At 37.6% G+C, this 14698-nt stretch overlaps 1 protein-coding gene across 4 annotated transcripts in view; it reads left to right on the top strand.

Annotated features, from left to right (window-relative positions):
* The window catches only part of tafa1a (TAFA chemokine like family member 1a), a 62921-nt gene extending 53468 nt beyond the window's left edge, over window positions 1-9453 (top strand). For 2 of the 4 annotated variants that reach the window (XM_077214392.1, XM_077214390.1), the window contains exons 4-5: window positions 2467-2591; window positions 6239-9453. In XM_077214392.1, coding sequence (XP_077070507.1) covers window positions 2467-2591; window positions 6239-6268 — 155 coding nt within the window. In that variant the 3' untranslated portion in view covers window positions 6269-9453. Of the gene's footprint in view, window positions 1-2466; window positions 2592-5895; window positions 5968-6238 lie in introns of all 4 variants that reach the window. The other 2 variants (XM_077214393.1, XM_077214391.1) reach the window with 2 other exon arrangements.
* The last annotated feature ends 5245 nt before the right edge of the window (window positions 9454-14698 follow it).

The following is a 14698-nucleotide window of genomic DNA, read 5'->3' as shown; positions in this document are numbered from 1 at the left end:
GGTCTTGCGGCAGGAACATGAACTGATGTAACTATAATATTTTATATAAATGTATTGAAATAATATTTTTTATTTATATTTGGGTCTTGCAGCAGGAACATGAACTGATATAACTATAATATTTTATATAAATGTGTTGAAATAATATTTTGTATTTATATTTAGGTCTATTTACATTAATTTACTAAATATTTTTACTTATTATGGTCTTGCAGCAGTAACATTTATCGAAGTAGAATATTTTAACGGTAATTGTGATTTAAATGTTAAATTTTGTAGGATACTTCTGTTGCATTTTATGGTTACAAGTTAAACTGAGGTGTCACATTTACTGAGTGGCCATTAAAACTGGTCCGTTTTCTCGTCCTCTTCTCATTCATATTGATATTCTAGGATATGAGGCTGAAGGCTATCTCTCTGTCAAAGGAGTACATGACATTGAAGGCTACATGTTGTGTATGAGATGTTTTGTTTACTTTATGGAGGATATGAGACCTATAAAGTGAATTTTAATCAAAACGCAGAGCCCTTGCCTGAGGTTGTTTTCCATTGATTTTATTGATCTGTAGCCAGAAAAGTGTTAGATTTGTCTCATCCATGCAGTGCTGTGACTATTGTACATGTGAGCAAAGTCTATGAAGCTTGAATGGTCATTCACTCTTTTAAAATATCCGTGTAGAAAGTGTTGAGCATAGACAAATTAAGTTTTAAAGGCTTATTCGCAAAAGAGACAACTATTGGTTGAGTGCTTTTGGGTATTGCAATATTAATGAATGTGACTTAAGTTCAGTGCCGTTATCACGGAAATGGAGTAAGTCACAAACTTCGAACTTAATATCAGAATATTAATAACATAAAAGTGCCTTATACAAGCAAGCCGTATAATATATTTTTTCAGGTATTAGTAACACTCTCTCCTGAAACGTTTGGTGTTCAATGCAAGGTGACAGCATTACAGTGATGCATTGATGCATCATATTTTAATACAATAGTGATGCCAATTTAAGATGTTCTCAACCTCCTGAGCACCTGCTTTCTTAATGGTCCCTACCTGGTCTCGATTTGATAATTATCATACATTTTGCAAAGTGGGTAAAATGTATGGTTTTAGAAGAATGCTTTTCTCTCAAGCAACTGAAATGACATCAAACTTTCCATTGTAATGTCAGTAGATTGACCTTCATTAAATACATAGAATATGGACCATAAATTTTTTCCAGAATATTTCCTAAGACTGGTGATTTAAGTGAACAATTCGGCATAGGATTTCATTTCAGAATAATACCTTTCATAAAATGCCACTCTGTGAAATGGCTCTGCTCCTACTGACCGCAGACATCCACTGAGGCTATTCAAGCACATTAGAGCCAAGTCAATTGTATTTGTATAGCGCCTTTCACAACATATCGTTTCACAGCGGTTTTATAAAAAATTGCACCTTAAAGCCCCAACGAACAAGCCAAAGGAGACTGTGGCAAGAACAAAAAGTGCATTAAATGTTCAAGATGGAGAAAAACTTCTTTGAGAGGAACCAGACTCAGCTGGAGGAAGCCATCCTTTCTTTTGAAAAAACACATATTATAATAAATATAAATACATATGTGTAACACTGTGTGCTATATAATGTTTATTGAATACATTTTTTTATGTATACAATCCTAAGAAAAGGATCTATATGGAACATTTTAGGGTCCTGTCAGGTGCTTCATATAGAACATTTTAGGGGTTCAAATGGGATCAATTTATGGGTTTAATATTAATTCATTGTATTTATTAATTCTTAATTTTAATTACATTATTATTATTTATTTATTAAACAGCTCATAAACATACCTTAAATTTACAAGCTGTTAAACATGAAAGTATTATGCAATCATTTAAGACTTTCCTAAGAGTGTACATTCATTTATCTATCTATCCATCCATTCAGATTTTTGTAATTTAATTTGAAGCAAAAATTCACCCAAACAATTTTATTCTGTCATCATTTAGTCTTGCTCATGTTGTTTCAAACTTGTATCACTTTATTTCTTTGGCAAAACACAAAAAGTTGTATTATGTTGAAAAATGTTGGTAACCAAACAATTTTGCACACTATTGACTTCCATTGTGTGGACACAGAACATTTATCAAAATATCTTCTTTTATGTTCCACAAAATAAAGAAAATCATACAGGTTTGGAACAACACGAGGGTGAGAATGTGATGACAGAATTTTCATTTTTGGATGAAATATTAATTTAATTTAATTTAATTTAGACCATGCATAAATTGCTTAAAGTCTAAATACTTAAAACCTATCCTAAAACATTTGGAGTGATGCAGACAGAAAAGCATCCTTAGACATGTAAACATGTACATTTTATTTGTCAGATGCAAGGAGCAGTCGAGGATGGAGACTGGAACCTTACCCTGTTTTAAGTCAGATGCGAGTAAGAGTCTAACTCAGTTATGATCTGCTTGCAGCCTCCATAGTGATTGGGAAGTGGTGGTGTGAGATGGAGCCGTGTCTGGAGGGAGAGGAATGCAAGACTCTACCAGATAACTCCGGCTGGATGTGCTACTCCGGAAACAAGATCAAAACCACCAGGGTGAGATTTAGAGCACCTGAAAGCATTCCTTGTTACTTTACATACATTACTCAAGATACTGAACAATTCTCATAGTGATTTAGTGAATTCTCAAGACTCTTAGTGGTGCGGTGTATGATTGCATGATGTGATTGAGTGTGTGTCTGTGTTGTGCTATTGTTTTTTGCTTATTTCACTGAAATATTTGGTTAAAGGAGAACTCCGGGCAATTTTTAAGTTAATCTTGATCGTTAGACCTTTGTGAGTACTGACTATAGAAAAAAAAACTAACCGGATTGGTGCTTGCTACGCGGAGCTGCGACCGCGAATGCCCAGAGCTCCCCCTCAGCTAAAACGGCAGCTATGGGGGCATGGACATAAAGAGCGTTTTTGAACCTCTTAACAGACACAAAATGCAATCAAAATGTCTGTCCAACATGAACAGGGACCCTACATGTGAACAAGATGCGTTTAGCAACTTAGCCATTGTTTCAACTCACCTAAATAGTCTTTTAGACGGCAAGCTGTAGTCTCGCGCTGCAGTCCCGTGCTGTAGCCGGAAAAGGTAAACAATGTCCAGGTGGGAGGAGCGTTGATCATGTGCGACGAGTTATGATCAGAGTTGCTTACAAGTGAAGAAGAAATGGTTCGTGTTTGTGCCTTTCCAAATTGTGGCGACAGAATGCGAAAATATAAGAGCTTAAATTTTCATCGTCTTCCTTTCCTTGACCTCGAGATTCTAAAGTTGTGGCTAGTTGTACTTCAACTTGCTGTGCAAACTCCCGTAGAAGTACTACGCGCTAAAGATTACCGCATTTGCAGTGAACACTTTGACAAGGATGACTACACACACTCAACACAGCGGGGCCGTTTGAAGAAAAATGCCATTCCAATGCCTCCTCCCACCTGGACATTGTTTACCTTTTCCGGCTACAGCACGGGACTGCAGCGCGAGACTACAGCTTGCCGTCTAAAAGACTATTTAGGTGAGTTGAAACAATGGCTAAGTTGCTAAACGCATCTTGTTCACATGTAGGGTCCCTGTTCATGTTGGACAGACATTTTAATTGCATTTTGTGTCTGTTAAGAGGCTCAAAAACGCTCTTTATGTCCATGCCCCCATAGCTGCCGTTTTAGCTGAGGGGGAGCTCTGGGCATTCGCGGTCTCAGCTCCGCGTAGCAAGCACCAATCCGGTTCGTTTTTTTATATAGTCAGTACTCACAAAGGTCTAACGATCAAGATTAACTTAAAAATTGCCCGGAGTTCTCCTTTAATAAAGAACAGAACACAGAACAATAAATAAACAACTCTCATACACCTGAATGGTTGCAGGCAAAAATGTTGGACACTGGACGTATTATAAAAATAGAAGCCCTGCACACTGCTGTAGCTCACAAGAAATCCAATATTTATTCAAATAACAGTGATTCGGTCATGTGACTTCCGTCAAGCAGAAAATGACACACCGACAAAAAATCATAGCCAATCAGAGGGTTTCTCCAGGTAGTCAATAACAATATGGTCGATGGTAATTTCTATTTAAGTTCTATTGAATACCATTTAGAAATGTAATGCGTGTCTCGGTGGGATTAATTAAGAGCAGAAAAAAAACACACAGGCCTTGTTCAGGCCTTGTCCACACTAATACATTTTCATTTGAAAACGCATATTTTTCTCTCTGTTTTGGCCTTTCGTCCACGTAGAGATGGCATTTTTGTCAACAAAAAAACGCTCTCCAAAGCGGATACATTTAAAAACATTGTTTTCGCGTTGTAGTGTGGACTGTGAAAACGTAGGTATTTGAAAACGATCTATGGGTATACCGGCATTTTTGTGCCTGATATATACTTTCATAGTTTTGCTAAAGAGAAACGTCCATTTGTACAGTCTTAATATTGCATTCCTGCAAAGATGAATGAAAATTTACTCGCAATTGCTGTCTGGCGGCAAAACATAATGACAATTGTGTTTTAGACCATGTGATTTTGAGTGAAACCTGGACACAACACTGAATAGTCTGATATTTTGCTAATAAAATGATTGTGCCAGAAGAATAGCGTGAGAACTTTATTTCTGCGTATATCTTGTGAACTTTTAGTACATTTTACCCATGCACAGTAAGGTGATATAAGCATTTTCAGATTTTTCAATGTGAATGAGCAACTTCTTGAAAACGCTAGTGTGGAAAGGGAGCGTTTTCAAATAAAAAACGCCGTTTTCAAATGTATCCTGATTAATGTAGATGTAGCCTTACACTAACTCGTTTTAAAGCGCATAACTTTTGCTACGGCTACGCCTGGTGTCCACACTGCTCCAGAGTTTTTGGCCCTCGACCTAGACTTTTGGAAATGCTGTAGACCCCATTTTAGTTTGAAAACTCTGGGGTTGCGTTTCAGTGTAGACGGAGAAAAACGGAGACTTACGAAGGCTTGGTTACCCACATTCACTCCCTGATTGGGACTTCTGGATCATTGCATATCCTTTCCTGATTCATCAAGCCCCTATCATGACCATTATGCTACCAGAACACGACAATAACAGACCAGATCCGTCTCTCTGTATGGCTCTGTAACAGACCAGCTTCGACGACTATGTAAACAATAACAGACAGAACTGCAGGCTTTGCTGACTTTGTTTTCCTTCAAAGCAGCCATTGTGCAGTTAAACCCTGCATTTTATAATACTGCTGCTGCCTAAATGCGCAAGAGGCAAGCTATTATTGGAGCAATCGGCAACTGTTTACACTTGTACGCGTATACCCATGGATGGTCATGTGACATGCGTTTTTGGTCGTGTAGTGTGGATAGAGATCTTTTCTGAAACGCAGTGGAAATGCCAGTGCAACTGTCATAGGCCAGTAAGAGCTGTGCAAGTAAACCTCAAGAGGCTGTGGTCTTTAGCTTACTTGTTTGAGTGCCCGCTTCCCACACTGGAGACCGCGGTTCGAAACCAGCTTGGAGCAGGTTGAGTAGGACCGGTTAAATTTGGTGCCATGACCCGGATGGGAGTGAGGTTTAGGGGGGTGAGTGTAACTGTCGTAGGCCTGTAAGACCTGTGCGAGTAAACCTCACTCCCCTGATCTCAAGAGGCGCTCCAGTGACTCCAGTGCAGTCTTTAGAGCGTTAGAGGTCGTTGGAGCGCCCGCCGACCACGGTTTGAATCCCACTCAGATCGAGTTGAGTAGAAACGGTTACACCAGTATGGACAAGGATCGTTTTCATTTCATTTTAAATTGCCATGTTAAAACAAAAACGCACTAGTGTGGACAGCCTTAGTATGATTTTTTCCCCCTTATTTTCTTTTTCTTTCTTTTTTTTTTTCCAGAATACCCACCCATACACATCCTTGTAGCAGATATAGTCACTGGAAAGCTCATAACGGAGAAACTTTACGAAGGTTTTTGATTTTATTCCTCCTTTTTGCCTGTTCAACATGGTGATTCAGTGAAGACAAAATTATCAATAGAAAACCAATTATGGATTTCAAAGATGTGAGAACTATGGTAAATTTGTGAATAAATAATACATTCTAACAATTCCAATCACATTTGGTTGTTATCACAAATAATCTCTGCATGATATGTTGTTGCTAATTATTTGAACATGAAAATCATTCTCAGAATGTTTTCATAATACTCATCCATCTTTTATTTACTTTACTTTTTCAGGGAAATATCCAAGACGACAAGCCGAATTAAGTTTTCCCAACTCAAAACCAACAGACGTGTCTAATGACTTGACATGGAGCCCTTTTCTCATAAATCCATCTATCTCTAACACGGACACCAGACTTGCTAAGAGAATCTTTGTGGTCGTTGAACTGCTGGTTCATTGTTTTGTTTGACAGTTGTCAAATATTTGTTTCCTCTCAGTGAGTCCTGGATAATTAAACTCGTATCCCTTTGTGTGGAGTGCACTCAAACCAGCTACACCTTGCCTGAAATAATCTTCAACTGTAAAATTCTTGGATGTTTCTGTCTCCAGAAAGAACATGTTAATTCTCCTACTGTATGTAGTGAAACTGGCTTCCTGTTCATGTGGATTTTCAGAAGTGGGTCGTCTTCAAGCAACTTTAATAAAGACACTTTGTGCATTAACTATGAACAAAATGCAGAGGACCATGAGTACATGGAATAACTGATCCCATCCGGCCAGAGATGTACCTCCATTTCTTGGAACATTATATCAGATTAAGAGTTCTGAATGAATTATGGTGTGATACTAAAACCAAATAACTCCTTAGCATGATTTTTCTGGGAAGTTGTAAATATAGGTGCAAGAAATGTTTTTCATAAATAAAATGAATTCAAAAAATGGTGAGAATTATGTTACAACTACATCTAATTTGCAATAAACAATAGTTTAAATGTGAAAATAATGGGTGAGAAGGTGCAAAGGAACAGCCATGTTTATGTGTTCTTGTTCATTGTTCTATTGATTGGTTGAAGATGCTATTTTTATTTTTGGGCTTCAGTAATATTTTGACAAATTGAGTCATCAAGGCTTAACTTAAGTATTCTCAAAATGTACATGTTTAATGAAAAACTAATAGACCATCACTTTGGCTGCAGCAATATATAAAAGCTGTGGATTTATTACTGAAGTTAATGAAGCCTGATTGAAATATGCTGGTGCATGCACATATAAAATACCGTGACATTTAAATATTCTGAATCAAATTCGTTTCCCATTGTTCAAATATACCTTCATTAAACGGAACAAGACCTACTAAGACCATTCTGTATATTAAGGGTTCTGGTCATTTGAATGGACTGGAGAAAAGAGGGTCGAGAGGGTATTTTAATGTGTAGGCAGGCAGTCTGCACTGAAGGACACTGTGGAAATTCTGACACCCGCTGGGACATTTACCTGTCATTTACATTCAGAAATAGTCCTCTCTGCTCGGAGCAGCTGAGGGCCAGAGCACGCACTCATTCTGAATATGTAGCTCTAGCATTATAAGCAGGGAGCTGGGAACATAAGAGCCTCGGTGTTGCTGTCGGCATGCAGAAAGGAGGCTCTAACTACAGGCTGAGTGAATACAGATCATTACATTTTCAGTCCTCCACATGGGACAGCAGAGGATGAACTTTAGCCCTTACCTTCAGTGGAGCTTTAGTGGAATTTCAAACAGTTGACTCCAGAATATCAGAGTGGAAAAATGAATAGGCTACACGGAAATATTAAGCAAATACCAGCAAATTTTTTTTTTACCAGCATCTTGCAGGCTTGTTGGAGAGGTCTTCAAATCTTGTTTTTTGCCAAATGGAAAAAGTGCTTTGTGTTGTAGAAAAGATTTACAATATAAAGAGGAATCAAAGTATTACCATTAAGATACATAAATGGAAGGAAATTAGCTAATCTACAAATATCATTATACAATAGTTTTAGTTCTAAAATTTTATCGGCTTGTGCTTGTGGTCACGTACACACTGTAAAGTTTCAGGAGTGACAAGCGCATTTAAACACGGGAGCTGAAACCCCTAACGTATCGTTCTGTGTGTAGCCTATGGGTCTATGGGCGGGTAAATGTATGGGGGCGGGGTGTCTAAGCGACTAAATAAGCTCAAGCTATTTAGATATAAACGTAGCTGTGTGTTAGAAATCAGGAATGAGAGAACATTGTGTTTGGTACGTTTTACGTCTTTGAACCAAACTTGGGTCTCCAGCTGACAGTTAAAATCCCGTCAGTCTATCGCGCTTCCCATTATGTTTACGCATTATGTCAGTAGGCGGAGAGTAGGTGGACTTTTGTGGCTGTTTGAACGAATTCGACCACATGAACGTCTACACTACGAAAGCAATCTGGTCAAATGTGTTTTCGACTACCTCTGGAAGTGGTCGAAAGTGGACAAACTTTTTAGACCGTGTTTACATCTGTGTTTAGAATCGTCCACTTGTGATCCGATCGACCCAAACTCATCTTAATACCAGGTGTAAACAGGGCCATAAAGCAATCTAGTTTACGGGGTTAATAAAGTAGGCAGTTGTGGGTCGCGATATTTTGGTCATGTTTTCAATATTAATCATTTGGATTTATCTGGGTTTACTATGAGCTTGCTCTTGTTTGCTAATCCAGCAAGATTTGGCAGAACGAAAGAGTCAACACTCATACCACTTGCCCTGTGGTTTTCTTGCACCACACACATACAGAAGGCTACATCTCTGATAAGCATTTAAATATGTCATTAACAACTAGTACACACGTGCATCTGCAACCATAGAACCCATATGATTATCTATATCTGCAATAGACTTCAGCAGATGATTTTGCTAAACTAACACAATACAACAAGATGAAGGCATCAGCTGACATGACATTAAAATGTTACCAATTACCATAGTATAAAAGCTTGTAATAATGAGTTAATACATATAAAAACACAAACCAACACATTCCACATGTGAAACGTTATCACATTTTTATGGAATTCAAATCTCTGCTGTTTTACAACCAGAAAGTATGCAATGATTCTCATTGTGAATGACGACACACTGGCTGTTCCAAGATGGCTGGCGGGCGCGATGACGTGTCTGATGTGGCCTACATATCTATGGCCACGCCTGCATTTTTCGGGAGTTAATTCAGTTGTAGAATGTGGTTGTCACTCCCGTAAATTACTGAACTGTGTGTGTAGCCTTCTAAATGGATCATCAAGCACTAAAAGATTAACTGAGAACCGAATTTATGCAGTGTGTAAGTGGCCACATGTTTGTATCGGGCCGCTTGTGTTTGTGCGTTCTGGACAAACTGTCACTCTGTGCATTAATGGTTGGTTTTTTACAGTGTTTCTTTCCACAGTGTACATCTTTGCTAGAGATGGGTGAGTCACTGAATGATTCATTCAATTTTTCAAAAAAACTGATTCATTCAGGGACAAAACAAGTGTCTGTTTTTATGAGTGTATGATTGTATAGCTATTTCAACAAAATAATTCAAAAGACTGATTAATTTAGAAACTAAACAAGTTCCTGCCTTTATGAGTGGTTGAATCATTTTACTTAACCAATTGATTCAAAAACACAGATTCATTCAGAAATTAAACAAGTGAATGGCTGTGTCTGAAAACCAAATACTCTCATAGTACGGTGCTTCTTTTTCAGTATGTTCTATATAGTATAAATGTGTGTTGCACGAGTGTAATCCGGATGTATTACATGTGTCATGTTGTCGTGTGACCTACTGTGACCACTACTACTCTCCCGTGGCATCATAGCATAAAGTGTCCATTGAATGCACAACTCAGAATCTTGAAGTAATAGGTCAAATGGGTAGTTTTTGCCTACTGTTTTATGAACATACTACTCTTTTCACATACTGAGTCACTGAATAATTTACTTAATTGATTTGTTCGATAATACTGAGACATTCATGTACACCACTGTCGAAAGACAAAATTATTCTGATTTGACTGAGTAAAACAGACAAAGTAATTTGTGTCTAAAAAGCAACTAATTCATTATTTTTTCTTGTTTACTCAAATGTATAAAAGCAATATCTCCAAGTGTGGCCTCATATGGGTGTCTCAGCACTACTGCCCGTGAGATAGGCAACAGCTTATTATAAAAAGTCTAAAAATTTAAATTATACAGATTTCTATCACATCTAAGTGACAATTTTTAACCACCTTTTTGCTTCCATCACTTCCAAGTTAAATGGTGAAATACATTTTAATTAATCAATTAATATGAGCTCACAAAAACAGCATGCATAATAATTATAACAGAATAAAAACAGGCTGTTAAAAACAGTTGGAGAGTGTAGCATGTCACACCACAGGACATCAACTTTCCCGTAGAGTTTCATGTCAACTAATATATATATTTTCCAAGTTTTCCATCATGTTCTTTTCCGACCTCCAGTGTTATTTGGAAGGGCAAAAGGTATTCAAATGCAAAGTTAATTCTTCAGCAAAAGTGTTGTTAAAACATATCATACATGCTGATGGCTGCTTGTTAAGCTCTTTGAGGTTCAGTAAATGAGGCTATTAATGATTCAAAGCAGTTTCTGATACAATGAAGCCGCTGGAGCTTTAAAGGATAAAAGCAGCGATGTCCTCATCACTGAAACGCCGTTGACTGCGCTGATATTTGCTCAGAGAGACAATTCTAGGTCTGGGAAGTCTGAGAATGCTCCTGTGAGGCTCTCTGTCTGCTCTGAAAGTCTCCCAATGTCATTACAAAAAGTAATTTATACAACACTTTAAAAGGACGGCGAACGAGATTGCAAATTGGATCTCTTTGAAAACAACTTGCTGGTATTTTCTTTTCTCTCTCAGACAGATTCAAAAGAAATACGGATGTATAAAAATTAAGTTTCGATCTTGGATTAAAAAATTAACAAAGTCAACAAAATAACAATGGCTGCTCTCTTGTTCTGTTGAACGTCAGCATGAGCACTGATCACAACATGAGCTCCCTTGTTGTTTTCTTGGTGAAGCACTTCTTTTTGACTCTAATTTAACCTGACATCAGGAGCTTCTTATACAACCCCGCTCTCAATCACAATTATTTATGACCAGCACAAAGTCAGAGAGCTGTCAACATGTGTGCTGTTTAGCAATGTGCATGCAATAAAGGACTAAAACATCTCCAGTATCACTACCTCTTAGTCGTATTAGCTAGTAACAGCACTGAATAATTTAAAGAAAAGCAGAGGTAAGCACCGTTTCCAAATCTGAAACACGCTTAAGGAACAAGACATGCAAGCTAAACCAACCCGTTCAAATCTCACAGCTCTGTTTTAAATAAAATGCCAGCCACACAATTATTCCTTTTTAAAACAGTGTACCTCTTTGGAAATAGACTATATGCAAACTCAAGACTCACTTTCACCTTTCATTTTCACCTTCTCGAGTCACATAATTCACAGCCTCCTCTCACACCCCGATACACAAACAAGACAGGTATTTCTCAGCTAACACACACACACACCATAACACTTGATCACGACAAGCAGACAAAAAAAAGGAAAATCATTCAAAGGCATTCTTGACAGCTTATTATAGTCTGAGTAGTTTTCATGAGACTAGTTAAAAGGGATAGTTCACCCAAAAATGAAAATTCTGTCAGTATTTACTCACCCTCATGTTGTTCCAACCCAGTAAGACCTTCGTTCATCTTCGGAACACGAATTAAGATATTTTTGATGAAATCTGAGAGCTGGATCACTCCTCCATACTAGTCCATAGGCTTCTTCAGGGATTGAACTTGCCAGCCTCGAAAAGTTATTAAAGACATCGTTAAAATAGTCCAAGTGACTACAGTGGCTCAATCTTTATTTCAACTATTCATTTCCTTCTCTTTGGGCCTCTAGTCAGTTAAACCAGTGTAATAGCGTAGTGCTACGTCATACGTAGGCTCACTATTGGCCGACGCTAGTCATGTGTGTGATGCGTGTGACGTACAACAACAGATCATATGCTGTTAAACTAGGAACCTGACTCGAGGCCCAGAGAGAACGAATTGAATAGTTGAAATAAAGTCGTTATTTTTGTTTTTTTTGCGCACAAAAAGTATTCTCGTCGTTTGATAAATTTAAGATTGAGCCACTGTAGTCACTTGGACTATTTTAACAATGTCTTTAATAACTTTTCGAGGCTGGCAAGTTCAATCCCCCAAGAAGCCTATGGACTAGTATGGAGGAGTGATCCAGCTCTCAGATTTCATCAAAAATATCTTAATTCGTGTTCCGAAGATGAACGAAGGTCTTACGGGGTTGGAACAACATGAGGGGGAGTAAATCTGACAGAATTTTCATTTTTGGGTGAAATATCCCTTTAAAGCATGCACAATTTTAAGGTGACAGTGAATTAAAAATCAAACATGTCTAATGAGGTTACTACACCCCCAGGCCTTTCACAATTATAAGTAAAATCACCTTTATGTCTCCTTAAGTATTTTTTTAAATTATCATCTCTTGCGTGATATGTAGTTGTTAATTTTATTTCATTACCAATTGTAACCATATTTAGTCAAAACAAATCATCATTAATCATTAATTAGGTTTATCAATAATTGTGGCACATTTAGAGGCATGCTCGAGTCCTTTTCAAGGCTTAGATTAGTCAAGCCACATATTATACAACAACTTCCCAGCAGATGTGAAGTTTTCCCAATTATAGAAAAGACAGTTTGATGATAACAATCCACCAGTCAGTTTTGCCAGTGTTGCTCTGTATCATATGAAAGATTAATGTGCAAGCAAAAATATACTACACAGTATGCATTTCTGGGCATCTATTTGATCCCTACATGTACGGAAGTTCATACATCTTTCTAATTCACATACAGACAAACAATTCCCAAAACTTCAGTTCATTGAGTTATTCGCCGGCACTCTTATTAACAGCAATGCGATGCAAACCAGAAGAGTGTGAAACTCAAGCACCCCGTCATTAAGTTCATTATGGATGCCAACATCATTTAAATTCAAGCAGGTATACTTACATCCACTGTCCTCGGTTCCTGTAGTCTAAAGCACTGATGCCAGGCACACATGCATAAGTAATACCCTGTTTTCTGAATCTTCACACAGAACAATTACTCTTTCCAGGAGAGTTGTGTCATTAAAATTGAAATGTGTTCATTGTAAATACATTCAAATTCATCTTGCCTCTTGCCACTTAAACTGTCAGGTATAATTTTATGGTTACTGCAGAGCAAAAAGAGGAAATAATACCAATATTTAATATTTATGGTTAAATAACGATACAGAGAGGCACCTCAATAATGAATATTTATTCATTAACATTAAAAAAAGGTTAAAAAAACGTTTGAGTTTTACATTTGGAACCACCAAATTAATTCAGTGAATTGTCATCAGTCTTAATGAGCCTTATGATAAATCATTCAAAACAGTCAAGGTGACCCTGGTATAAATTAATAACAGACTGGAACCTGCAGTGAACCCCTATGTGTTTGTGTAAGGAAACGAATACATCATTTCACTGTTGTTACAGTCATAATTAGAAGCTTTCCATAATTTCCTACTTCCCCAACCCCAAATTTTAATAAACTCTTAATATGATAATAACCTACAACTCAGGAGTACATGGGCTCCAGCATAGACTGGTTCTCCATCTGTCTTTCTCACACATCCAGATAAACACACACACTCTCACACTCCTCTGTTCTATTTCCATATCAAACAGGGCTTGTTTTGCTCCAAACTTCCATGTTTACTTGCCTCCACTTGCAGGTGGTGTGTCAAGTCAGTCAGATGAAAATGAAGAGACGAGCAGTGTGTTTGTGTACATGTGCACAGGTAGGGGCTTTATCTTAATATTCAGAAGTTTTGCTGTGCAAAAACAACATCAGAGTTAACTTGGTTACAACTCGGAGAACATGGATTAATCAAGATGGAGAGAGAAAAAACAAAACATATGTACCTATGATTTCCGAAAACATTTAAAGGGATAGTACAGTGAAAAATTATAATTTTGTCAACAATTTATCACCCTCATCCACACCTGTGTAACTTTTTTTTGTGAATAACAAAAAAATTGTTGAAATTTCCATGGATCAGCAAGGATCACCGTAAGTCAGAGACTTGAAACTTTGAGAGCTGGTAGTACTCACACCGTCTACAACGCCACAAAGGTTTGCCCTAATTGGCCTGACGGGGGCACTACAGCGGTGAAAAGTGCTAAATCGCTCGTAACTCTTATTGTCAATAACTATAAAAAAAAGTTAAAATTTCGATTCACGTTCTCTAAGGACCACCAAAACATTTGAAGTGGGAGGAGCCACTTTTACAAAAATGGCTATAACTTGTGAAAGAAATTAGATATTTTCATGTAAGAGCTCATTCTGTGGTCGTGTGAAAAAGCACATGGTGACTGGCCAATTGGTGGAGCTAAACATGAAAAAAACATGAAAATGGCTATAACCACCCAACCATTAGTCTGATTGACTTGAAAATTGGCTTGCAGTGTCTTTGTCCAAGGTGCCATAATTCTTTATGAGGACATTGGTGTATCTCAAAAAACATGGCCGCTATCGGCCAAGTTTGAGCACTTATTAGACAAGGTTAATGGAGGCTGATCGGAATGAAAATCGGTGGGCATGTTCGACTCATGGCCCTAGATGTCTGTAAGAATTTTAAAAGAAATTGGCTACTAGATGGC

Source organism: Siphateles boraxobius, unplaced genomic scaffold, assembly GCF_051911475.1.
Source record: "Siphateles boraxobius isolate OS27281-9 unplaced genomic scaffold, OSU_SipBor_1 68, whole genome shotgun sequence".
Taxonomy (NCBI): Eukaryota; Metazoa; Chordata; class Actinopteri; order Cypriniformes; family Leuciscidae; genus Siphateles; species Siphateles boraxobius.
The sequence above is the reverse complement of the archived record's forward strand: the minus strand, read 5'-3'. Positions and strand labels throughout refer to the sequence as shown.